The 27,115-nt window shown below is 44.3% G+C and overlaps 5 protein-coding genes and 1 long non-coding RNA gene across 6 annotated transcripts; 5 read left to right on the forward strand and 1 right to left on the reverse strand.

Moving 5' to 3' along the window:
- Window positions 1–588: 588 nt before the first annotated feature.
- LOC136357100 (uncharacterized) lies at window positions 589–1,943 on the forward strand. Its single transcript, XR_010742172.1, has 2 exons — window positions 589–1,301; window positions 1,387–1,943. It is a non-coding gene; the product is annotated as an uncharacterized lncRNA (long non-coding RNA).
- A 2,263-nt stretch (window positions 1,944–4,206) lies between these two features.
- LOC4340455 (WAT1-related protein At1g21890) lies at window positions 4,207–7,190 on the forward strand. The gene is made up of 5 exons (XM_015787990.3): window positions 4,207–4,564; window positions 5,620–5,682; window positions 5,812–6,358; window positions 6,466–6,617; window positions 6,708–7,190. The coding sequence occupies exons 1-5, from the start codon at window positions 4,374–4,376 to the stop codon at window positions 6,922–6,924; spliced, it is 1,170 nt and encodes a 389-aa protein (XP_015643476.1). The 5' UTR covers window positions 4,207–4,373; the 3' UTR covers window positions 6,925–7,190.
- A 2,157-nt stretch (window positions 7,191–9,347) lies between these two features.
- LOC4340456 (transmembrane emp24 domain-containing protein p24delta3) lies at window positions 9,348–11,958 on the forward strand. The gene is made up of 4 exons (XM_015787992.2): window positions 9,348–9,624; window positions 10,811–11,020; window positions 11,126–11,202; window positions 11,595–11,958. Exons 1-4 carry the CDS (start codon window positions 9,427–9,429, stop codon window positions 11,737–11,739), a joined length of 630 nt encoding a protein of 209 aa, XP_015643478.1. The 5' UTR covers window positions 9,348–9,426; the 3' UTR covers window positions 11,740–11,958.
- Window positions 11,959–12,122: 164 nt separating this feature from the next.
- Window positions 12,123–15,848, forward strand: LOC4340457 (uncharacterized). Its single transcript, XM_015787991.2, has 4 exons — window positions 12,123–13,081; window positions 14,763–14,900; window positions 15,009–15,248; window positions 15,327–15,848. The coding sequence occupies exons 1-4, from the start codon at window positions 12,170–12,172 to the stop codon at window positions 15,405–15,407; spliced, it is 1,371 nt and encodes a 456-aa protein (XP_015643477.1). The 5' UTR covers window positions 12,123–12,169; the 3' UTR covers window positions 15,408–15,848.
- A 5,248-nt stretch (window positions 15,849–21,096) lies between these two features.
- On the forward strand, window positions 21,097–22,200 carry LOC9270268 (ethylene-responsive transcription factor ERF014). Its single transcript, XM_026025999.2, has one exon. The coding sequence runs from the start codon at window positions 21,201–21,203 to the stop codon at window positions 21,888–21,890; it is 690 nt and encodes a 229-aa protein (XP_025881784.1). The 5' UTR covers window positions 21,097–21,200; the 3' UTR covers window positions 21,891–22,200.
- Window positions 22,201–23,520: 1,320 nt separating this feature from the next.
- Window positions 23,521–26,017, reverse strand: LOC4340458 (L-type lectin-domain containing receptor kinase SIT2-like). Its single transcript, XM_015786676.3, has one exon. The coding sequence runs from the start codon at window positions 25,831–25,833 to the stop codon at window positions 23,701–23,703; it is 2,133 nt and encodes a 710-aa protein (XP_015642162.1). The 5' UTR covers window positions 25,834–26,017; the 3' UTR covers window positions 23,521–23,700.
- Window positions 26,018–27,115: the final 1,098 nt, after the last annotated feature.

The following is a 27,115-nucleotide window of genomic DNA, read 5'->3' on the forward strand; positions in this document are numbered from 1 at the left end:
GAAACATACAGGAACAAGGCTAGCAAATGCATTTGTCAAGGGAGTAATGTCTATGAATATTGAGAAAAAATTATTTGCTCTCACACTAGACAATGCTTCATCAAATGATAAATGTGCTAGAGAAGTTGTGATAGAGCTTAACAAGCTGTTTAACATCAGTAAGGTCCCTCCATTGATGTGTGATGGTGCTTTCTTTCATGTGAGATGTTTATGTCACATATTAAATCTTGTGGCTCAAGATGGATTGAAAATCATTGCACATACAATTCAGAATATTAGGACTACTATTGGTATTGTGAAGAATTCTACGTTGCAATGGGAGGAATTTCAAAAGTGTGCTGTAGAATGTGACTTGAACAACAATTCTGGGCTACCTCTTGATGTGCCTACAAGGTGGAACTCTACATATGACATGTTGAAACAAGCTATTTACTACAAGGGTGCTTTTGAAAGGCTTTTATTCTTAGATGAGGATAGATATCAAAGGTGTGCATCAAGTGCTGAAGAATGGGGTATGGCAGAATCACTATGCAATTGTTTGGAGAAATTCAATGATGCCACATTGTTATTTTCCGGTTGCCTATATCCAACTGCAAACTTGTTTTGGTGGAAGTTTTGTGAGATTAAGTTAGCACTTCGAGAATGGTGTGCAAGTGCTGATGTCTCCATTGCTTCTATGGCTGTGGCCATGCAACTCAAATATGACAAATATTGGGACAAGTCCAACCTAGCTCTTGCTGTGGCTTGCTTTCTTGATCCTAGATACAAGCAAAAGCTAATGATTTTTTTTCTACAGAAGATTTACCCTGACAAGTATGAAGAGGAATTTAAGCGTGTCTTGGCTGCTATCGATAATTTTTTCCGGGCTTACAAGAGTTGTGTTGCAAGGTCTTCGAAACCTACCGCTGCAGGATCAAGTGAAAATTCTCAGCCACATGGTAATACTTCTTTGGGTCACAATGAAATCGAGAAATTCTTGTATGATGATGCAGCTGCAAATAAAGAAGACGATATAAATGAATTGGATGTCTACATGAAAGAGAAGCCAATTCGTTGGGTTGATCCAACAGGTGAAGGTGTAGAATTTGACATACTGGCATGGTGGAAGAACAACCAAATGACCTTTCCTATCCTCTCAACACTCGCGCGTGATGTAATGGCTGTTCAAATCTCTACCGTTGCTTCAGAGTCAGCGTTTAGTGCTGGTGGTCGTGTTGTTGGTCCTTTTCGCAGTTCTCTACATCCTGAGATGATTGAGGCTCTAGTTTGTACCAAGGATTGGATAAGAGCATCTAGAAAAGGTAACTGCTTGTTTATCTTCATTTCGCTATTTATATAATCTGCCATTTCTAGACTGTGTTTATATTTTGTCAATTTTATTTACAGGACCATTTAAGGACAAGATAGCAACAATTCTTGATGAGCTGGATGTACAGATAGAGGATAAAGATGGTGCTAAAACTGACAATGATGAGGAGGTTAATTACATATTTATGTGTTGCATTTAAAAATATATTTTGGACCTGCAATCTTTAAATGAACAATCTGTTGGTTCCACTTTGGATTTTGAGAGAGTTAAGGAGCACCACATTGTATTAACTGAATGTTATGTTCTTTTTAGGGTCAGGCAACAAATAGTGTTTGAAGCTGAGCATGTTGCTGATTGGAGAGCTGGAGTTTTTGGTGATTGAATCTGAACATGCTGGCCTTTGGGATGACTGTATTGGTAATATGTGATCAGTAGTCATATAAGTGTATCTTTTGGCTTGATTGTATACCTTATGTGAACTACTTTGGTACTACTTAGTAGTTAGTACTATTACTTATGGAGTTATGGTGATGCTCTTAGTATTTACTAGTATGGTACTACTTATTATGGTGAACTATAGTGTACAGCATTGAGTCTGAAGCTATCAAGCTATGAATGTCTACTTTTGCTACTACTTTGGTACAGTTTTGCTGATAGGCATTACGATGCCATAAGCCCATAATATATTCATAATAGACATATAGGAAATGGCTGAATGGCTATTGTCTATGTGGTATATTTGGTTGTTGCTTTGACTTGATATCTGAATAAATATTCGTAACCGATAGAGTTCGTATCCGTCTTGGTACGTATTCGTTCCGTATTTATGCCCGATATTATCCGTGCTTCTATTCGTATCCAATAATATCCGTGCCCGACCCGATTCCGATTATAAAATGTGGATTAGGATATGGGAAGGATGAGATCCGACCGAACCCGACCCGATTTCACCCCTAACTCTAGGGGTGCGTTCAGTGGTGAGAGTTCCAAATTTCCGGTCCCTCTTTTTCACACACACGCTTTTCGAATTTCTTAATGGTACATTTTTTTAAAAAAACATATGGGAAGTTGCTTTAAAAATTATATTAATTTAATTTTTAAGTTTTTTTACTAATACTTAATTAATTATGCACTAATCCATCGCTCTATTTCACATGCGTGTAGAAGGGTTTACGACTTGCACCGCCCAATACAGCCTAAGAGAGTATTTAAGAGGAAAGGAAAAAAAGAAGATTGAGAATACGTAAACCGAGGTGAGCCATTAGTGTATTATTAATTAAATATTAATTATTTCAAACTTAAAAAATGAATTACTATAATTATTTTAAAGTAAATTTTCTATAATTTTTCTAAGAAACGCACAGTTTAGACATGAGCATGAAAAACGAGGTAAATCTTCTCTCAATCTCGTTGCAAACTTACAAAATTAGAACAAGTATGCAATCCCACGTCATACTTGTCATCTGCAGTTCTTCACTCCCCCCAAATTATATTACTCAAACGGATATGCTTGCGTCTTTGCTTAACAACTAATTAATTAATTCGCCGTAGTGGCACATACATTTCAGGCTAATGTTCATGGACTGATACGATACTATATAGTTTGCTGGTCAGACTGATATTTTTTTTATTGGACACCGGCCGGGCGGGCACCTCCCATCTCCTTTGTTACAGGTTCAGGAAGCAGTGGGCAATATGCAGACAGGGACTTGTCCCCTTTACTCGGAAGTGGATTCCATTGCGTAGATGTGCACGTTCTCTTTCTTTTTCTCTACAATATTTTAACTTGTGGAATCCGATACTCCGACGTTATTGGTGCACGAGGAACGTCTGATCATCGTTTCCATCAGTTGCAGGCGGTGTGCACGAGCGACGTTTGATCAATCCATGGCGTACCTGATCACCTCTTTTTTTCTAAAAAAAAGAAAACACGGCACAAACGTAAACCCTCACGAATGACATTCTTATCTATACACATGCACGCCCTACACTTATTAACATATCCGAATTCTTGAACTTTACCCCCTCCGTTTCACAACGTAAATCATTCTAGCATTTTTCATATTCATATTGATGCTAATGAATCTAAATTCATTAGCATCATTATGAATGTGGGAAATGCTAGAATAATCTAGATTCATTAGTATCAATATGAATATGGGAAATGCTAGAATGATTTACATTGTGAAACGGAGAAAGTATATTTATAATTGACGAAAACATTGTATATGTCTCGTCGTCGATGGATAGGTTTCAGTAGGAATTTCTACTGAAACCTATCCAATGATGATGAGACATATGCTAATAAGTATAGCCCGTGCATGTGTATAGATGGTGAAAACTGAGAAGAGAAAGCCTTCGTTTTTCATGCACATCCCAAATACTAGATGTAGTATATTTTTAAAAAAAAATCTATAAAAATGTTGCTTTAAAAAAATCATACTAATTAATTATTCAAGTTTAAAATAATTAATGCTGAATTAATCATATGCCAACAGTAACAGTGCATCTCGTCTATGTATCTTCTTATTTTCTCTCCTCTCAGACACATCGTAAATATGATATGCGTGTAATGAAAAGAAGATTCGACCCTGATGCGCGGTCCGGATATGTCTCTCCAAAACACAAGCAGATGGAGTATATCTTTAGCTAATTAAGCTATAGCTATATAGCTCGCAGTTGGTCGCACGTCAGCAAAACTAGCGTAGCTATAGCTAAGGCTCGGTTGCTGCACGGATGGATGGTCCAACCTGACGACGATCGGTCGACACACCGGTGCGGGGCCCACCACGCCACGCCACCGTGTCCACTCTCCTCCTACACTGCATGCTGCTGCTGACGTGGCTCCCGCATCTGCCGCGCGCTATAAATTCGCGGCTCCCCGAGCTCTCAACCTCGTCGTCGCCGCAGCAGCTTGCGATCGATCGAGAGCTAGAAGAAGCAGCAGCAGCAGCTACTTCTTAGCTCGCCGTCGCCGGAGCTAGCTCGCGTGTGACCACCGCCGCCGCCGCCGCCGCCGCACGCAGCCTCAGCTCGATCTCTGCACTTTGTTCGATCGCCGGCCATGGGGGTGGGGCGAGCGCTGAGCGACGCGAAGCCGTACGTGGCGATGGTGCTGCTGCAGGTGGGGTTCGCGGGGATGTACATCGTCTCCGTGGCGTCGCTGAAGCGCGGCATGAACCACTTCGTCCTCGTCGTCTACCGCAACCTCGTCGCCACCGTCCTCATGGCCCCCTTCGCCCTCCTCCTCGAGAGGTAACCATTAACCCAAATGAAGATTTCAACATCGTTCAGATGTTCTGTTGTTATTCTTTACATGGTACCTCCATCATAAAATATGCCAACTTTTATCTACGAATCTAGGTATATATGCACTAATTAAATTCATAGGTTAGAGTTGTTATATTCTGGAATGGAAAGAGTATGTTTCGTTAAAACTTATATCGTACCTATAAACTGGCTTCAAAGTAAACATGGGTATAAATGCATATGCATTTGCAATTTCCGATTTCATAATTTTTAATGTTCTAGACAACGGCACGATTTCCAAAAATATAACATATATTAACTATGATTTTCTTTTATAATATATAAAAAATAAGTAAATATCTAATTTTATGAAAAATATGTTTATGACTAATATATACATTGTGTTATAGTGTTTTGATAAAACTAAATATTTGAAAAGTTATTAATGGTTAAAGTTTTAATTGTTTGAACTCTCCCATATTCGAAACGTTGCAACTGGGGAAAAAAAATTTTTTTCCCACTATCAACATTACACTCTGAGAGTCTGAGACACATGCATGTTCACCACACGTCCTGACGTACGCATGGAATAATTAACTGCATATATATAGCATATAGCTTGACGTCCAGATAAACTAACCGCCATATATGCTGGCACTAAGCCGGATTTGGCGCCCTTTTTTGTCGGTAAATATAAATCACAAGTGTTAGTTTGTTGGCATCACCAGCTAGCTGATCGGAATTCAGAAACTATATATACTGTGCCCACTAATAGCACTACTCCATACTAAAGCAGACATGGTAACATGATGCTGATGGCTTATATGCATTCATGTATCCTTCATGCATATGCATTACACTGGTGCAAGCCCCACATTTGGAGATCACATAACAGAATCCAACAAAAACTAATCAAATTCTTTTTCTGAAAACTACTATTCCTAATCAATTATTCCAGATACATATATATGATTATGCTAGTGATTGTTAACTTCTTCTGTCATGTGGTTGATTACTCTTAATTTGTTCTGAAAATTGATCTCTATTCTGCATTATTTCAGGGGAGTGAGGCCCAAGATGACACTGAGAATCTTCCTCAAGATCATGGGGCTTGCCATTCTTGAGTATGTGCCCAATAATCCCCTAACTCAATTCTTTTCTAGTACTCATCAAGGATGAATAATCAATAACCTGCTAATTAAATTAATTAAATTACATGTTAATTAATTAATCTGTGTTCTTGTTCATGTCAGGCCTGTGCTTGATCAGAACCTATACTACATGGGCGCGAAGCTGACCTCCGCCGGCTTCGCCTCGGCGCTCGTCAACATCCTCCCCGCCGTCACCTTCCTCCTCGCCGTCCTCCTCAGGATGGAGAAGGTCAGGCTCCGGAGCCTGCACAGCCAGGCCAAGATCGCCGGCACGGTGTTCACGGTGGCCGGCGCCGTGCTGATGATCATGTACCACGGCCCGGTGGTGCAGTTCCCGTGGTCGTCGTCGGCGAGCGGCAGCGCCGGTCACCACGTCGACGGCGCGGCGGCGGCGGCGGCGACGGCGTCCAGCGCGTCCTCCTGGCTGAACGGCACCGTCATGCTCGTCGGCAGCTGCGTCTGCTGGTCGGGCTTCTTCATCCTCCAGAACAACACGCTGCAGAGCTACCCGGCCGAGCTGTCGCTGACGGCGCTCATCTGCGTGCTCGGCTCGGCGATGAGCGGCGCCGTCGCGCTCGTGGCGGAGCGCCGCGACATGAGCGTCTGGGTCATCGGCTTCGACACCCGCCTCTTCACCGCCGTCTACTCGGTAAATTCCGGCGAACTATGAACTACCAATCAACCATCGAGCATACGAATAATCTTTCGCCATTGACGCATATCGATCTGATCAAAATCGCGATGAACATTTTGCAGGGGATAGTGTGCTCCGGCGTGGCGTACTACGTGCAGGGGCTCGTGACGAGGGCGCGTGGGCCGGTGTTCGTCACGGCGTTCCAGCCGCTCTGCATGATCATCACCGCCGTCTTGGGCTCCACCATTCTCAAAGAAGAGATCACTCTTGGAAGGTATAATTAATCACCTCAATTAGCTAAAATATCTATCTAATTCAACCGATTAATTTACGACTAAATTGAGTGCATCTGGTGATATTGCAGTGTGATCGGCGCGGTGATCATAGTGGTGGGGCTCTACGCGCTCATCTGGGGCAAGGGCGGCGACCACGCCGACAACGGCAAGCCGCCGGCCGCCGCCGCCGCCGCGCCGGAGAAGGGCTTGCCATTGACCACGCTGCAGGCCAACGGCGACGGCGACGGCAAGCTTGCTGTGCTCGTCGCCGACGTCGAGATGCCGGCGGTGAAGGATGTCTACTAGCTTCTCTCTGACTCTCTGTGTGTATGTGCGTGCAACAATGTGCATGCATGGTCGATCGCCTCTTGCGTGCAAACGGTGTTAATTTGAGGGGTAATTAAGATGGTTTAGATTGTTGATTAGTAATTAATTAGCTGTGTGAGTTAATGATGGATAAGATATACTACGCAAGTGTTATGAAAGTGTTATGCATGTAGCGTTGTCTGTTGTGACGTACTCTCTGCAATCGTGGAGACGGATTAATATTGATTAATACTCGTATTGAGCTAGCTAACGACTTTTGCTAATTATGTTTTGTTCTATCTTAATTAAGTACTACACTTGATCAGTACGCACAAGCTATAGCTGCCTAGCTATATATGCTTTAAACAGAATCCAGTCGCATCGATCCAAAGAGCTAGAAGCGTGTACTTTGAATCTGCAACGAATATATTTGTCACTATCTACCCTTCTTTTCATGAGAGAGGTAGCTAGCTTTAGTTAACCTCTTTCCGTTGTGCATAATTCATGTCTTTAGCTTAGTGCAGGATGACGCTGATCGAACCATATATATTTCGGCATGTATCCTTGTCTTGAGCTAGTAGTTAATCACACTTAAGCTAACTAAAGGAATCAATCTATACTTTTAGTAAAGACATGGGATAATGATAGCCTAAAAGTAGCTCACCTTTGCTGAGTTTTTTTTTAGAGAGAAAGGGATTAGCCACTCTTTAAATTAGCAGGAGAAGATAGAATGAATGGTAGGTCAAGAAATCCCCAAAACAGCTCATCTTAAATAGCTCAAGCTGTAATTCACTTAATTGATAGAAAAAAAAAGTTAACTTTAGATCCTTCAACTATGGGTCCCCTTCATAACCGTCGTACTTAACTATGGTATAGAGCATTTCCTAATTATCAAAACCGCTGCAAATCTAATCCCTCGGTTGTTATCGTACATTTGGTTAAGACTTAAGCGTCGCGTCGGACAAAGACTACGTCAGCTTGTTATATAGAACGAAACCACTTTCAAAATAAGTGAGGAACTTAAATTTCCACTGTTTTTAAAGGTTAGGGGTCACTTCCTACCTGATTATACAGTTTAGGGATGCTAATCAAACTCGACCACACAGTTGAGGGACGCAATATGGACTTTTCCTAATCTGATTCTCCTATGGAATAAGTCCACCCTTACTCCCATAGCTCCAATCTAATTCATATCACTAAACTACAATACTCCCTCCGTCCCAAAATATAACAACTTTTAGCCCTCAGGATTTGTCCCAAAATATAACAACTTTTTCACCAACATTCTTTGCCGTAGGGACCCGACCATCGCCTAGGAGCACCATCTCCTCCTTGGATCCATGCCGCCTCTCTCGACTGGCCGAGCACACCACCGTCAGGCTGCGTCTCCATCCCTGGAGCTCCACGCCCTTCTCCCTCCTGACGACCGTCCGCCGCCTTTGTTGTAGCGATCGCCACCCACCTCGCAAGTCAGCGGGGATGCCAACGCGATGGACGCTGAGCTCATTGGCGCTGCTGAGGAGGCATGAGAAGGTAGGCCCGCCGGGGGATGGGACGAGCAGCCACGTGAGCTACAAAGGCAGGGGCGGCGAGTACCCAAGGAACACGTGATAGGAGCGGTATATGAGCAGCATGCGAATGCGGTCGAGCTTGCACGGGACGCGACGGTAGATCCTAAACAAGGCTTCGAAATGCAGGCCTGCCTCTACCACGCTACATGAGCTCCAGCTCGGCAGCGGACACCGCGGCGTCAGGCGTAGAAGAGGAGGACAAGGAGGCAGTGGCGACAACGGGGACAGAGGAGGAGCAGTAGCAGCGACGGCGAATGTTGGAAACTTGGAATGTTGATGACGCTGAGAAGCGGCCCGCAGCGGTCGCAGCGAATATGGGGCACAGGGGTGCCCGAGAAGAAGAAATGGAGGGGAGAAATAAGGTAACAGGTGGGTCCCACTTATTTTTTTATTGTTTTATGACTGGGATGCCACGTCAACGAAAACATGCCCCAAACCGTTGAGGGAGTCAAATTGCACCGATTTCAATTAGTTGGGGGGATCGAGATATCCGGTTTTGTGGTTCAGGGTACGAATCAAATTCGGCCACTAGTAAAGGGAGTCAAAGTGGACCTATTTCTTCTCCTACTCTCCAAGTACATGAATGTACTTTAGGCCCAACCAACACGAGTTCTTCTTCAGAGACGCCACGGCCCAAATCCCTCAAGCAACGAAAGCCCAGTTGCTCCCGTCACGTGGGGGCCCACACCCCCAATCCCGAGCCTAAACCAAACCCGTGAGCGCGGGGCCCACCCGTCAGAGTCCCGAGGGAAATTTCTTCACGTGCACCCCCTCCGAAAAACTACAAAATCACCAACACACCCCTCCCTCCCCCCGCACGCCATTAACTCGTGCTCGCCTCGTTTTTAGTCCAAGCTTCCCCACGACTCCCCGCGACCGGAGAAGGAGAGAGAGAGAGAGAGAGAGAGTGGGGGCATCCAGATCGGCGGCGATGGCGGCGGTGGCAGCGATGGTGGTGGTGGTGGCGCTGCTGCTGGGCGGCGGCGCGGTGGAGGCGGTGTGGCTCGACCTGCCGCCGACGGGGACCAAGTGCGTGTCCGAGGAGATCCAGCCCAACGTGGTGGTGCTCGCGGACTACGCCCTCATGTACGAGTCCCACCCCACCGCGCACCCCACTGTGGCCGTCAAGGTAAAAACCCCCCCGCGGCCGCGATGCTTCCCTCCTCGTCTTCGCCTCTTCGGGGTAGTAGCTTGGATTGGAGTGCTGGGTTTTTTTTTTTTATGTTTCTCGGGTCGTGGTCTTTGATCTGGATCGGTGAATTTGAGGCGTTTTGGGATCTTTAGTGTGGCCGTTATGTCGCTCTGATTTTTGTTTTGGGAGAATTAAGCTGTAGTTAGTAGATTGGCCTTCTTTATCTGAGAAGAAATTCAGTACCGTGATAATTCGAACGAATTAAGTTAGATATTCAGGTTTAAGAACAAGAAGAGTATTCACGCATAATCCGAAGGAGGATACATCTTTCTAGAGTTAAAAACTATGAATTTTATGGTAATAGTGTACATACTCAATATTTGTAGGAATACCTGGTAATTGGTAGGAATACCTTGTATTGGGCAGTTCATAATAGTAACCAATCTATTCTAAGTGCATCTCTCAGGGTAGAGGCAGCCAAGGTAAAACCCGTGAGCTAAATTTGGTGCACATCATACAAATTGGCTCAGATTCCACCTGCTCCTTGCTTCAGATGGGGATAGCTCTTTAATTTGAGATTCCCTATGCAGGATTGCAGTCTCCTAAGTAACTTTGCATGCAAGATTTCGCCTTTTCTTTTTGGCACCTATCATTGAAAATTAGAAAATACCATACTTGTAGGTACTTACATCAAGGTCGAACAAATGCGTGATTATTTTTGTTCAGAATTAATGTTGTGACTAGGCATTACCAATAACTTTTGGAATTAACTGCAACGCCAGTATTCATGTATCATAGATTGCGCAATCAAGGGTTTTAGGGAAACATGTTAATCCATTTTCTCTGCTATTATCATGATTCATGATTCATTGGAAAAGGCAAAGCCTTTTATGTTAATTTTTGAAGAAATCAAGCACGCAAGGCAAGGAAGCAAATTTAAATTATGGTGACTGATAAATCAGTTTAGTATTGCTTTTTTTTTTTTACCCACCGAGTATTTCAAATCAACTTATCTTTTTCCTAGAATAATGTGAATGCTGCAAAGCTATTTATGTCTTGCACACAGATATAACCATCATGTTTAATAGTTCTTCATGTTGTATACTTGTATATCTACGAGCATGGTCCTCTTTTGGCTTCTTTACCAAAACACTATAAATTCACATGTTTGTGATTTGTTTAGGTTACCTCACCATATGGTAATACTGTACATCACAATGAGAATGCCACAACGGGTCAGTTTGCGTTTACAACTTCAGAAGCTGGAAATTACCTTGCGTGCTTCTGGCTAGACAGTCCGGAGAAAGGATCAGGAGTATCCCTAAATCTTGATTGGAAGATAGGGATTGCGGCAAAGGATTGGGACACTGTTGCTAAGAAGGAAAAAATTGAGGTGTGGCTATGGACTAATCATATATAATCTAGTCCTGCTGCACTCGTGTTAAGCATTGTTTTGTCTCTTTTTGCTGTTTTTCTTATCTGAATTTTTGTTGACCAGGGTGTAGAACTAGAACTCAGGAAACTTGAAGCTGCGGTGGAATCCATTCATCACAATCTATTATATCTCAAAGCAAGGTGAGCTATCTACTCACATCTTTTCTTGTTTTTAATTACTCTTATCTACTTGATATTTGCATATGTATACAGTTTTACTGATCCCTACTGCAGACAAGATAGTTGGGAGCAGTAATGTAATCCTGAGAGTGCCATTTAAGGCTTGAGCTTATCTCCATGGAAAGGCAACATATCAGATCATATCTTTTCTCCCTATAAAAATGAATTGCTGCCCTGTGAATTTGTCCTGGACTTACCTTCGCATATGGTGATCCAGCATGGCACAGAATAAATTTGAAACCGATACAAAATTATTGCTGTAGTTTGTCCTGCATATGGTGATCCTGCACACTAGCATGTCATTTGGAATCTGCAGCGCGTGGAATAATGCATTATTCGATCTGTCTTTGCAGGGAAGCGGAGATGCGGACAGTGAGTGAGAAAACAAATTCTAGGGTTGCATGGTTTAGCATCCTGTCACTGGGAGTCTGCATCGTGGTGTCCGTTTTGCAGTTGTGGCATCTTCAAGGGTTCTTCCGGAAGAAGAAGCTCATCTAAACCGATCCCTTGTTTGATATGTGTACTCCAGTGTTAACTTACCTTAGGAAAAAGGGAGAGTTTTTGTCATGTTTAATTTCGAACAGCTCATGTGACGGTCAAATACAGTTGGTTGATACTCTATACATGAATTCAATAGCAAGCAACCTGTACTATTACTGTGTGCAAAACATGTTCAGAATTGGTTCTGGAATTATTCAGCCAACTTTTGGGTGATCATTGTGATTTGTGAAGTTATCTCAAATGGCTAGATTTGAAACGGGCAAATTCAGCTAAATTTGAAAATTCTTGAAAAAGAAAATGAGAAAACAGCTTTGGGCCTTTGCTGGGCTGGTTGGGCCTCTGATGAACAGCTCAATTGACATCTGGTTGAAGCGAATGTCAAGCTGAAGCCACACTTTTTTCTTAAAAAAAGAAAAAAAGAGGAAAAATGAAGCTGAAGCCACACTCCAACCTCACGATGCCTCATCTCCGGCGGCGCCACCGCCGCCGCCTCCTCGCTGCCGTCGTCTTCCTCCTCCTCTCTGCCGTCGTCGCGCGACCAGCAGCAGGCGCCTTCACCGAGCTCGAGTCCGCCCAGATCGGCCGCTTCCAGGACTACCTCCGCATCCGCACCGCCCACCCGTCCCCGGACTACGCCGGCGCCGCCGCCTTCCTCCTCCCCTACGCCGCCTCGCTCGGCCTCCGCGCCGCCACGCTCCACTTCACCCCGTGCAAGTCCAAGCCGCTCCTCCTCCTCACGTGGCCGGGCACCGACCCCTCCCTCCCCTCCCTCCTCCTCAACTCCCACCTCGACTCCGTCCCGGCGGAGCCCGAGCAGTGGCTCCACCCGCCCTTCGCCGCCCACCGCGACGCCGCCACGGGCCGCGTCTACGCCCGCGGCGCGCAGGACGACAAGTGCCTCCCCATCCAGTACCTCGAGGCCATCCGCGGCCTCCGCGACGCCGGGTTCGCCCCCACCCGCACCCTCCACATCTCGCTCGTCCCCGACGAGGAGATCGGCGGCGCCGACGGGTTCGAGAAGTTCGCCCAGTCGGAGGAGTTCCGGGACCTCAATGTCGGGTTCATGCTCGACGAAGGGCAGGCGTCGCTGACGGATGAATTTAGGGTTTTCTATGGGGACAGGTTGGTGTGGAGGCTGATCGTGAAGGCTACCGGCGCACCCGGCCATGGCTCGAAGTTGTTCGACGGCGCCGCGGTGGAGAATTTGATGGATTGCGTGGAGACCATTGCCGGGTTCAGGGAGGCGCAATTCGGGATGGTGAAATCCGGGAAGAGAGGTCCCGGGGAGGTGGTGTCTGTGAATCCTGTGTACATGAAGGCTGGCACGCCGAGCCCCACGGTAAGAACAAATGAACAATTCTACACTACTAACTAATTAGCTTAGGAGAAGATGATGCAATGTTCGTGACTTTGCGAGGAACTGGATTCTAAGGTTTGTGATGGTTAGACAACGTTGTCGACATCACCTAAATAGCCAAGAGAAGTAACCTATTCCAAAATTAAAATCTTAGTTCTTCCTGCAATAGTGTGTTGGGAGTTGTGATTAACTTTATAGCCTTGATAATAGTTGAGAGATACTATTTAATCATGCTGTTTATTGCTATACTTATGTCTGCTGCTTCAATTAGTGTAGTACTAGCTCATAGTTTTATGCACAAAGCATTATATCTTTACATGTAACTTTTTACTATACTTTTTAGCACAGGTAATAGTATCAGCATGCTAAGTTGTACACTTAGTCAACTCCCTAACTCAGATGAACAAATGAATGATTAATCATAAGCATACATTAAAAAGGGACTAGTCAAACTTAAGATGCAGGGCTCGGGAGTATACTTTTTTATGCACCAATTCATAGCAACATGAAGACTGAAGCAAAATATAAACTTGTATCCTTTCATCTTTTTAGATAGAATATTTAAGGGAGAATTTCTATCTCTTTTTTTTTTGTTCTTGTAAAGGGTGCACACACTCACATGTCCATCACTGTAGCATCAAATATGTGGCTTTACAACAATTTGTATACATTTATTTACGCTGAGATTTAACCTATTGAAATTAGTGGCCAAAATGTAGAGTTTGTCCTTAAGCCGTAACAAGTGACCATATTTGGCTGTCGTCTCCTTTTGTTGATTTCTAGTCCTATGGTCTGTTACTTTTGTTCATTTCCATGCCTTTGTTATTTTCTTTACAACAACGGGAAAAACTTGCATTTTGTTATCCATTTTTGTTGAATTTTGCTTGTTTCTGCATGCAACAGTTGAAGTGCGAGGATTAGATGTTGACACTTGTCACAAATCTTCTTTGTGTGTGATAAATCCTTTAGCTATGGGCATGACATGTTTCTAGCTTCACTTACTTAAAGGACACATAATCTTTGGTTAGCATTGAGAAAAATCCAGTATGGCCAATGCCACCAATTTGTAGAAACTTATCAAGGGGTTCAAAAGAGGAAGATAACTGAGGAGGTGAAATTAGTCAAAACTTACCAAATGAAATCTTTGATCGCTGATGGATCACAACCATCGAAGTAAAGTTGAAGGGCCATTTCAATACGAAATACATTTCAATAGAGGAAGTTGAAGGGCTGACCATCCCAATATTTCAGTGGCATTTTTTCTTTTCTTTTGAATATGAGTGGTTTTCAATTAATCATATACCTATCACCTGAAATTAGCAGTGCCACGTCTCAAGTAATTGCATTTGATCTGAACTATCCTATACATAAGAAGATCACATGCTGAATCCCACATTCCCACTATCATTATATAGCATCCCTTTTGTTTCACTAACAGTTCCTTTGACTAAATTTGGCTGCACATTATCTGTGGCACTATTTTTTTATCCTGCTAACAACTTGCTCTGGGCACCAACTATCAATTTTAGCTCCAGGTATCTATTACCTACTATTTAGATAAAATAACAAAGTTCTAGTGAAAATGGTGGCATTCACTGAATTGAGCATCAGTGTACTGTTTATTTATTTTGGCTTTTAAGAATCTAAAGGCAAATCGATGCAGGGTTTTGTAATGAATATGCAACCCTCAGAAGCAGAAGTTGGTTTTGATTTTCGACTTCCTCCAACTGAAGACGTGGAACATATCATAAGAAGAATCAAAGAGGAATGGGCACCAGCTCATAAAAACTTAACCTACAAGGTGAAACTGTTGCAGTTCTATACTATCAACAGAAAATAACTTTAGTTCTGTATCAACAAACTCATGTATTGCCAAAATGGCTGACCTCCTGAAGTTTACCGTGCACAGCTGATGCAGAAAGGACCAACACGGGATTTGGCAGGACGCCCCATGGTCACACCAACCAATGCATCAAATCCTTGGTGGTCTGTATTTGAACAGGCTATCATATCTGCAGGTGGAAAGCTAGCTAAGCCTGAGATTTTATCTTCAACCACGGATTCACGCTTCATCAGGCAGTTGGGCATTCCGGCCCTTGGGTTTTCTCCGATGACAAACACTCCTATATTACTTCATGACAATAATGAGGTAAACCATCTTGGCTTGCTCTTGTTTAATCTTGGATACAATGTGATGCTCAAGCTAAGAGATGTCTTGAATTCGCAGTTTCTGGAGGATAAAGTATTCCTAAGGGGCATCAAAGTGTATGAACATATTATTAGAGCACTGAGCTCCTTCAAAGGTTGATTCATAATAGGAAACTGCTATTGCATAAAGTGTACCATTGATGTACTTTCACCTCATGTTGGAAGACTGGAGTTGCAGGAAAGAAGCCACCCTCAAAGATACAGTTTTCTCAGAAATGGTTCAGGCCCAACCATACCATAATAAACATGTTGGGAATTGGGAATAATGCATATCTGCTGAACATTGTATTTTTAATGATTGTGTAAGCAGATCAATCTGTACACATATACGAATTTATGAACTGCGACAGTGTGGTGTTCAAGTCCACGGCTGGATTGGTCTACCTGTAGTTCTGCTGGTTTTATCTGTTTTCTTTGGGAAACCACATCCGCGTTTTCTCTTGGCATTTTTTTTCCCTTTTGCCAATTGAACTGTCATGTATCACTACGAACCAGTGATGAATATACAATGAATAAACCAGTACAATTTAGGAGGTGTAAACACACGATGTAATTATAATATTTGGTGAACATGTCTGATGTTGAAACTACTGTGAACTGTCAGTTGACGCGACAAAATTCGAACTATATGCTAATGCTGGTGATGATCATGCTGAGCCCTAATGGACGATTGATCGCCCGCTATTCGCTACCCTCCTCCCCCCTCCCTCCGTTTCCTTTTTTGGCACCGTATTACTATTCTATTTTAGTAAATTTATACACCTAAAGTTTATACACCTCAAGTTTACACATCTAAAGTTTGGAGACCTAAAGTTTATAAGTCAAAAGTTTATATATCCGATTCAAATTTGAATTTGAATTCAAATATTTTTTTATATATAGTATTTCTATACATCTAAAGTTTATACACCTAAAGTTTATAGACCTAAAGTTTATAAGTCAAAAGTTTATATATCCGATTCAAATTTAAATTTGAATTATATCCGATTCAAATTTAAATTTGAATTATATCCGATTTAAATTTGAATTTGAATTTGAATTCAAATATCCGATTCAAATTTGATTTCAAATATTTTTCATATATAGTATTTCTATACATCTAAAGTTTATACACCTAAAGTTTATACACCTAAAGTTTATATACCCGATTCAAATTTGAATTCAAATATTATATATATATATATAGTATTTCTATACATCTAAAGTTTATACACCTAAAGTTTATAGATCCAAAGTTTATAAGTCAAAAGTTTACATGCCCAATTCAAATTTGAATTTGAATTCAAATTTTTTATATATAGTATTTCTATACATAAATTTTTTCTAACTTTTGTTTTTTAAAAAATTTTGTGTGGTGTACTGTAGTAGAAGAGAAGAAGGGGATGAGGAAGGGGGGAGAGGAGGGAGGAGTATATACTCTACTGTACGAGAGGGGCACACCCGCCCAACAGGATTTCCGCATGCTGAGGCCCTTTTTTTCATCAGGTTTTCATGAACTGTGGGCTGAAGTGAACTACTGAACCAGAGTTAACATTGTCGGATCATTAGTTCAGATCAGCATAACGCGTCAGATCAACATGCTGTCAGCTCGAAAACGAGATGATATATGCTTGTGCTTTTTTAGGCCAAAAAAAGAGACTACCCATGTGAATGAATAGTCTCTGCTTCTTTTTCATTTTCTTTGAGGAACAGTAACCTCTAGCTTGGCCATGGCCATGGGAGGAAGCTTCTCTGCTTCTTCCTAACCCTGCCCATCCACTGCAACTATCTCCTGCACCCAATGCATTCCAGCTGCACATCTGACGAGCTGAAAGATACGCAAAAAAAGAAAGAAAAAAAACCCCAGAAGATTAACAACTATTGCCGCTGTCCATTCGCCCCGGTTTGACGAACTAACCGAAAGAGCACAAAAATAAAATTGACATTTTTTTTGTCCTCATCACTGGATGTGTCACACCTGCATCAGCACATCACTTCTGCGAGCTAGGCTGTTAAAACGCGTCTCGGTGTGGGCCACGGCGAGACGCAACTGGTCGGGCTCTGATTTGGGTTGTTTAAGCTTTTTTTTTTTTGCTTGCTAATGCGTGCTTTATTACGTTTCTAAGCATCTTTTCTTTTCGTCAGAAGACACTGGTTTATTGCGAAAAATCTCTGTCAAAGTGTTCACCTGGCAACATGGCAAGTGGAGATGCATGTCACATGCAATGCAAAGCGAGGGACGTCGAGAAGGTGAATATGGAACAGAGTGCCGGCCGTTTTCTGAACCCCTGGCATGCATGCGTTCAGATTCATACATACTGAAGGTATCGGGCTAAACAACTACTCCAGTAAGTAAGTAGTAATACATTAGCCTAACTAGTTAATTGACTAATGCTTTCTCCATTTGTTTCATAATCGAAGTCGTATGGTTAAGTACTCTCAAGCTATGACTATGAGGTGATGATTAATCAGTGTGGCAACAAACTCTGAAGTCTGAACTACTTGACATAAGTTCGTTTCATCACACAATTACCATGCCAACCAGCAAACTCTGGCTGTTACCTATTGAATTTAACTCTAAATGTTTCAAACCATTGGTAACCAGGTACCCAACATAAAAATGGTGGGGACGTGTGGTTAGTTCTTTTAGAAGTACATTACTGACATACATCATGTGAAGCTATTTTAATCTGCTTTTGCTTTTGGGTTGCTTACGTGAATGGAGAGTATAACATGAAAAAATATATATATAGTGCAAATATAAGAACTACTCCCTCCGTCCCAAAATAAGTGTAGTTTTACACTATTCACGTTGACCATTCGTCTTATTTAAAATTTTTTTATGATTAGTATTTTTATTGCTATTAGATGATAAAACATGAATAGTACTTTGTGTGTGACTAAATATTTTTAAATTTTTCAAATAAGACGACAGTTAAACGTTGGGCACGGATATTCACAGCTACACTTATTTTGGGACGGAAGGAGTAACATTTTTATTCTTGAACATCCATCTTTTTATCTTATATACGAGGTTTCAAGTTTACGCTATATAGGCCGAGTTTAGTTCTAAATTTTTTCTTCAAACTTTTAACTTTTTCATCACATCAAAACTTTCCTACACATATAATTTTTTAATTTTTTTCGTCACATTATTCATATTTCAACCAAACTTTCAATTTTAGCATGAACTAAACACACCCATATATTCGTTTGGGTAACTGTCGTCGGCAGGTACTGCTCGCATCACGCACCGTTGAGCTAGCAATGATGCAGCGTAGTACTGCGTACACGGTACACCCACACACTGCTACTCCTACGTATAGTACGTAACGCGGTTTGGGAGGCCGCGGCCGCCCGCCCATATTCCGAATCCCACCCACCCACCCGGTCTCTCCCTGCAACCTCAGTGCAAGCTTAGGCCTTATTTAGATGGGACTAAAACTTTTAAGTCCCTATCACATCGGATGTTTGAATATTAATTATAAATATTAAACGTAGATTATTAATAAAACCCATCCATAATCTTGGACTAATTCGCGAGACGAATCTATTGAGCCTAACTAATCTATGATTAGCCTATGTGATGCTACAGTAAACATTCTCTAATTATGAATTAATTAGGCTTAAAAAATTTGTCTCGTGAATTAGCTTTCATTTATGTAATTAGTTTTGTAAGTAGTCTATATTTAATACTCTAAATTAGTGTCTAAAGACAGAGACTAAAGTTAAATCTCTGGATCCAAACACCACCTTAGCTCCAGCTAGCTAGCTCCAGCTCCTCGTCCCCTGCCCCCTGATCTCACCAGAATCACACGGATTCGTACGGCTTTTCCGCTGCCTGCCCATCCCCCTCTCCGTGCTGACGCCCGTACACCGCCGCCGGAATCCACGAAGCTGCCGCGGCCCTTACCACCCCATCCCATAAAAAAAGCTGAGGGTGTGATTATTTCACGCCAAAATTAAAAGTTTAATTTAAATTAAAACGATGTGATGAAAAAGTTAGAAGTTTGTGTGCGTATGAAAGTTTTGATGTGATGAAAAAGTTTGAAGTTTGAAGAAAAAGTTGGTAACTAAACCAACCAGGCCTGAATTGAATGTGACACATTCCATTACTACCTCTGTCCTATTTTAAACGTAGTTATGAGTTTCCATGTCCAGCTTTGATTGTCATCTTATTTGAACTTTTTATTATTAGTATTTTTATTATTGTTAGATGATAAAACACGAATAGTAATATGCATGACTTATGTTTTTAGTTTTTTTTAAAAAAATGTTTCAAATAAAACATACGATTAAAGTTAGATACGAAAACTCATAGATACGTTTAAAATGGGATGGAGGGAGTGCAACATATGGTATGTCTAGATTTATAATACTATGATATGTCACATCTTATACAAGATTGGTTTTTTATAACCGTTTCAGGTTATAAGACTTTCTAGCGTGACAGATTCATTATAATATATATAAATGTGGGCAATGCTAAAAATTTTTATAACCTAAATTTATTTTCGAAGGGAGGGATTAGCTAGATCGCATGTTACTCTGCCAGCTTACAGCTGCGCGCTGCTGTGTTTTTCTCTAATCTCTGGAGAAGAAGTATATGTGTGAATTCCCACTGCTGTTCATTGGCCGAACTGAACAGCACCAGCAAGCAGCCGTCTTCCCCGATTTTTATTTTTTTTTACGCATGTCGTGATCTAACGCGCGGTCAATTCGTCGGCAGGTTGTTACAGCTGGGAGGAGCGACTAAACTAATCACATGTGTGCTACTAATTGCTAACGCGATGGCCGGTTAAGTCGCGTGATTATTCTTAACTAGTACAGTTTCAATGACCAAAGCATCTGTTCTTCAAACACAATAGTACTAATCTAATACTAGTAGCTTAGCTCTGAATTTTAAGCAAAACCTCAATGCATGGCTGCACATGACAGCGATTGACCTACACGAGCAAAGCACACGCAGCCGTTTACCAACACAAGCTCTACTGTACATAGCTGCAATGTACTAGCCATGTTGCATCATTGACAAAAGTGACATTAGTACGCCATGGCCGTCAGCATGAGCTTCATCCGTTTCCAAAGTGACAGCTTGGTGTAGTTGACACTTTGACGAACACTTCGTACCCGGCTTAAATTATTGGCCGTAAGCCAGCTGTGTGTACTACGTAATTAAGAGTCCCATTACAATAAGCCACATTAAGGTCTAATCTAATCACCCTATTAATCTTATTATCATTATTTTTATGCTGCTGCTGCACACATCTATGCTTACTCAAACATTGATCCATTCTAGCTAACGCACAGGACGATGCTTCCTAGTTCATTTCCTCTCTCCATTATTTGCCGATTAAAACGTAGTACGACTCAGAATGGAGATCGATCGATCGCATATTAATTATTTGTCACAGTATCTGCCTGATGTGAACATAATACTAGCAAGCACTATTCAACTGATCAACAAATTGGTAGTAATCCTCCGTCCCAAAATATAACAACTTTTAGCTATTAGGATTTGTCTCAAAATATAATAACTTCTCCACCAACATTCTCTTTCCAACAATCCAACCAATCACAGTCCTCCACTATCCACTTTTCCCCCATACCTTTACTACTCATCCAATCACAACTCTCCAGCACTCACTTCTACCTACTTTCTTAATAATCGTGTCCGACTCTAAAACTTGTTGTAACTATACCTATAGTAATTACTAATAAACAAACACATGATGAAATCACACTACACATTAGGACAGTCTCTGACATGGTTTGTGCCCTATAAATACAGGAAGCCACATCGAAGTGTCAAACACGCCACACACACACTGAGCAGCAGCAGCAGCAGCAGCAGCATCAGACAGCGAGGCACAACGAGAGATCACTTGCGTTTCAAGCCATCAAACGTTTTGACATGGTGAAGACGGCGGCGAGCAATGGCGCGGCGGCGGCGAGGCGCGTCGGCGGCGGCGGTGATGGGAAGAGGGCGGCGTACAAGGGGGTGAGGATGAGGAGCTGGGGGTCGTGGGTGTCGGAGATCAGGGCGCCGAGCCAGAAGACGCGGATATGGCTGGGATCCTACTCCACCGCCGAGGCGGCGGCGCGCGCCTACGACGCCGCGCTGCTCTGCCTCAAGGGCTCCGCCGCCGCCGACCTCAACTTCCCCGTCCGCCTCCCGTTCGACCTCCCCGCCGCCGCCATGTCGCCCAAGTCCATCCAGCGCGTCGCCGCCGCCGCCGCCGCCAATGCCAACGCCAACGCCAGCAGCAGCTGCAGCGCGGCCGTCTTCGCCGGCGTCGACGACAGCGGCGGCGCCAGCGCCAGCGAGGCCAGCACACCTGCCTGCAGCTCCAGCGATGGTGCCGCCTCGCCGTCGCCGGTGAGCTCCCCGGAGACGGTCATCAGCGACGTCGACGTGGACTACAGCTTGCTCGCCGACATCGAGGCGTTCTTCCAGTCTCCCAAGTGCATGGAGTACGCCATGATGGACCCGTGCAGCGCGTTCTTCGCGCCGCCGCCGCCGCCGGCGATGGCGATGGAGGAGGAGTGCGGCTGGGAGGAGGAAGGCGACATTGCGCTCTGGAGCTTCTCCTCTCTGGACTGAAGTGGAGTCAAAGAGGAAGAAGCAATTGAGCAACTGACTAATCGTTATTAATCTCAAGTAATTAATCAGAAATGGCCATGCATGGTATGATATATTATACAGTAAATTTAATTTCATATATATGATATTTTGATTCGATTTTCGATGTAGACATTTGTAATAATTGAGCTAATGAAGCATTTCTGGAGGAGCTCTCATGGAGCTACATGTTTTAAGGTAGCTTTCCATGGAGTTAACCTCCTTACAACTGCTTGTTTCATTTGTAAAAGTTACTTGAAAAGTACAATATGGATAAACAAGTATTATGGCATCTCACTATTTGGTTATATGCAAATGGTTTCTATCTTTTTCTTTTAAAAGTAACTCGTATTTTAATTTGTTTTGTTTCTGTTTTTGGTTGAACAGCTGGGATTCAACCCCCAGGTAGTTTGTTGAACCCGGCCTGTTTGTTGTTAGCTTGGTTGTCAAGCCGCGTAATGGAAAATTTAAAATTACCTGCTTTTAAAATAAAACTCGTATATCTTCCGGTACAATTTTGTGCAAAGCTAGATTTTGAAAGAATTTGATTCGGAAACTGGATTTCTTTTTCCGAGGTACATGGTAGTTTAGATTCAATAAATTTAAAAGTAAAATTGGATTTAATATTCAACTCTTAACTTCTATATATTTTAATTAGCATTCCTATATAAGTAGATTTTGAAAGTAAAACAATTGGTTTTGATATAATTGATATATACTAGCTCTTAATTTGTGTTTCACATATATAATTATTTTTTTACAAAGATATATCGCTCGGTTTTAATGTGGATCCACTATGATCTAACAGCATAAAGTTGGTGGATCCACTATGATCTAACAGCCATGTATTTATTTCACCTCGTTTAATTCTAAACATCCACTCATTTAACAAACAAGGCCTAAAAGGCTAGCCCACAACCAGTTCTCATCCACTCATTTAACCAGTGCAGTCCAATAGGGTATGTTGTTTGTCGTTGGATCCACATCCAATGGTTTAAAACAAAGTGATACAGCAGCTCTCTACAGTAAATATGAACAGTAATCATTCAAACGGCAATAATTATTGTTTATACAGCACTTTGCTACAGTGTTTGGATATTGTTTGATGCATTGATTCATCACTGTGGCAGACTTGGAATCTCTGATGTTACTGTGGACGACCTGGATCCGTCCACAACTCGCAGCCTGCGGCCTGTCCCCACCGCGGAACCAGACACGGCCCACGCGAATTCCCACGGCCCACAGCCACGGGCCTGCGAGAAAATAAGAGACGCCGTGGGCCGGCCTTGTTGTGCCGGCCCAGCACGTTCGTCGGTTCGTGGGTATTAGGGCTAATTGGGAGGCGAGGATTTGGTGCACCTCACCGTGAGGAAATCGACAAAAACCCCCCGCAACCAAGCTGTAATCTGATTTTTGATTCCAGTACTCCATCCGTTTCAAAATATTTGACACTGTTGACTTTTTAGCATATATCTAACCGTTCATCTTATTAAAAAAAATATGAAATATGTAAAACTATATGTGTACATAAAAGTATATTTAACAATGAATCAATTTGATGTGAAAACAATAAATAATTACTTTTTTTTAATAAGACGAATGGTCAAACACGTACTAAAAAATTTAACGGTGTCAAACATTTTGAAACGGAGTGAGGAGTAGACAAAAATTCAGATTCTTTTGTTTGGGCTACATCCATATCACTTCTCTGAATTTTGTTTGAGCAATCACTACTGTACACACAACACACTCATATTCAGTACAGTATAGTTATACAGTATACTTCTATAGTTCACCGGCCGCCTTGCAGCGAGCTGGCCGACATGGTGCCGCCGGCGGAGGATGACGTCATGGACACGACGAACGAGCCACCGAAGAGATCGGACGAGTCGGCGCCGGAGAAGATCGCCGCCGGCGTGGCGTCCTCCTGCAGCATCTCCTCGCCGTCGAGATACCGGCACACCTGCCTCATGCTGGGCCTCGCCTCCGGCCTCGCCTGGCTGCACATCAGCCCGAGCCACAGCACCAGCCTCGCCTCCTCCTCGTCGTAGCACCCCTCCAGCCTCGGGTCCACGGCTCGCAGCACGTCGCCGCCGCCGCCGTCGCCGTCGAGCGCGCGGTCTCGCACCCACCGCACCAGGAGCACGTCGCCGTCCGCCTCCCCCGCCGCCGCCGGCTCGATCGGGCGGCGCCCGCACGCCACCTCGAGGAGCAGCGCGCCGAAGGAGAACACGTCGGTGGCCGTCGTGGCGCGGCTGGTGAACGTGAGCTCGGGCGCCATGTAGCCCAGCGTGCCGGCCACGCGCGTCGTCGCCGGCGTCGCGCCGTGCTCGTAGAGCCTCGCGAGGCCGAAGTCGCCGAGCCGGGCGGCCCCCGTGTCGCCGGCGCCGAGGAGCACGTTGTTCGCCTTCACGTCGCGGTGCACCACCACGTGCTCCCACTCCTCGTGCAGGTAGAGCAGGCCATGGGCGACGCCCTTGAGGATGGCGAACCGCTGCGCCCACGTCAGAAGCGGCGGCGGCGGTGGCGCTTTCACCCCCTCCGCCGCCGCCGCCGACGCCGCCGTGCCGAACAGCCGCGCATCGAGGCTGCCGCCGGGCATGAACTCGTAGACGAGGAGCAGGTCCTGGTCGTGCTTGCACCACCCGCGCAGCTCGACCAGGTTGCGGTGGCGCATCCGCCCGAGGCTGGCGACCTCGGCGACGAACTCCCTCATCCCTTGCCGTGTCCCGTTCGAGATCCGCTTGATCGCCACCGCCTCGCCGGAGCGGCGCCGGAGCACGCCTCTGTACACCTGGCCGAAGCCGCCGGCGCCAAGGAGCTCGCTCTCCTTGAACCCCTTGGTCGCCTTGTAGAGCTCCTTGTACGGGATCCTCTGAGGGTGCTCCAGCTCCCACTCCTCCAGCGTGTCGGCGAGCGCCGCCCTTCGCCGGAGCCAGAGCACGGCGACCATCGCCGCGGCGATCAGGGTGAGTGTTCCTGCACAGGCCACCGCGGCGAACTTGATGATGAGCAGCTTGGGCGGCGGCGAGCTCTGCCTCGGGACTTTGGGCAGCCTCCGGAGATCGATGGATTGCGCGACGCCGTTCGTCCGGAAGCTCCATGCCAAGATGTAGTGCGAGCTCGCCAGCTTCCCCGTCGCCGACGAGAACCCAACGTACATGTTCTCCTTGAAGATCGGCAGGAGGTCGAGCTTCGTGGAGATGAGCGGCCGGCGAGGCCGCTCCGTCACCGTCGCCGGCGCGACGGTGACGTTGAGGATGCTGCTGCCGCCGTCGTAGTCTATCCACGCCTGGATTTGCTGCGCGCTCTCCAGCTGCACGGGCACCTTGGTGCTCCCGTCGCCGGCGTAGTACGCCACCGGCTCCGACACGACCGACACGAGGCTGTTCACGTCGACGCCGACGTGGTTGCCGTTGGTGTCGTTCATCTCGAGGTCCATCACCGTGTCGAACTCGACGGCGAAGACGTGGTCGGACGCGTTCCCGTTGGTGCGGGGCCCGAGGACGCCGAGGTAGATCTCCGGGGACGCGCCGGGGAGCGTGGCGGACGGCGCCACCACGAACGCGAGGCCGTGGCCGCCGCCGCTCCCGACGGTGACGATGTCGAGGACGAACGCCGTGCTGAACGACGACACCACTCCTCCCCCGCCGCCGCCGGCGCCGTCGTCGAGAAACCGCACCGGCGCGGCGTGGAACGCGTGGCCGACGAGGCGGTTGCTGTCGTTGGTGAGCTGGAGCGCGCCGCCGTGCAGCACCTTCGCCGACCCGTCCATGGTCAGGTTCGCCGCGTGCTGGAAACCTTGGTAGATGAAGTCGACGCCGCCGTCGCCGCCGCCGTCGTCGGCCGAGGAAGAACGAGACGAGACGACGATCACGACGAACAATCGCACGGCGAAACGCAGAACGGTATCGCGTGCGATCATCCTGATCGATCAAACGCCTCCAAGAAAGCTCAAATGGCGAAGAAATGGAAGCGAGATCGAACGAACTGAAAGTGAGCTAAGCTGCTATGTTTGATTTGTCGGACTAGTTCGGTAGTGGTTAAAACTGTCCATCGATTGACTCGAGAGTTGACCTAATCTTTTATTAGTGGAGACCGGATAGGAGGCCCCACCTGTCATTGAGCATAACGCATTGACTGACTCCATGGTCTCTCCCTCTCAGGTCTCCACTAATCATCATTTCATTATAATTGGCAGACCAAGCGCTATCGTGTGCACCGAAGGTAAACAGCCTGGTCGATCAGTCAGTCAATGTGGGAATTCGATTTTGACAGGAGTGAAATCAAAGGATACAAAATGATGATATAATTAATCGTGACTTTGGCTAAAATTTACCCGATCTTTTCGTCAAAAAGGAAGAATCCGAACCGATTCCACCGGCATCGTTCGTCAAGTGCCGGTTTGGTGAGTGCATGAACTCCAGTAATTATTGGTGGGTGCAAAACCCAGAATGTCAAAGTCGTTGTCCGCTTTAATAAGTGTGGGCCTTAAGAGCAGGTACAATAGCAGGCTATAAGTCAGCTATAAACATATTTTAAAGAGATAAAGAGACAGAAAAGCAGCGGGCTACAGATATGATAGGTGGGACCAGGTATTAATAGTATAGTAAGCAATGATTGTATGAATTAGCTATAATTTTCTTGCAAGTTCGTAGATAGAGATGGATAATTAAAGAACCGTGTAAATGACGCTGTGTTGAGACGAAATTGTCGAAACACTGAATATATAGCTGGACACGTATACGTACAGTACCATATAAAATACTAGGTACTCCGTGTAGTCGTGTCAATCCACCAACGGTATAGTCGTATAGAAAGAGATGAAATATCCGGATTGATTTTACCATGAACAGATACAGAAACTATTCTAAATTATCGGGGCATCCCCTCATTATATATATTTCATCTAAATGGTTATAATTTTTTTAAAAAAATCAATAAGATATATTAATATGTGATAAATAACTTTACAAACATGCAAAGTCAAATTTAATTTCTACATGTTGCAACGAAAAAAATAAATTTAACTGTGAATATATGTTAACTAGCCGTAGTTTAATTTTTTTCCAAACTTAAAATAGAAATTAATTTTTAATTTGCATGTTTATGAAGTGATATATTGTATATTAATCTATCTAATTAAATTATGTATATGACATGTAAACAACCCGATGTCCCATGAGAGTTTAGAATCCACTTCCAAA

Source organism: Oryza sativa, chromosome 6, assembly GCF_034140825.1.
Source record: "Oryza sativa Japonica Group chromosome 6, ASM3414082v1".
NCBI lineage: Eukaryota > Viridiplantae > Streptophyta > Magnoliopsida > Poales > Poaceae > Oryza > Oryza sativa.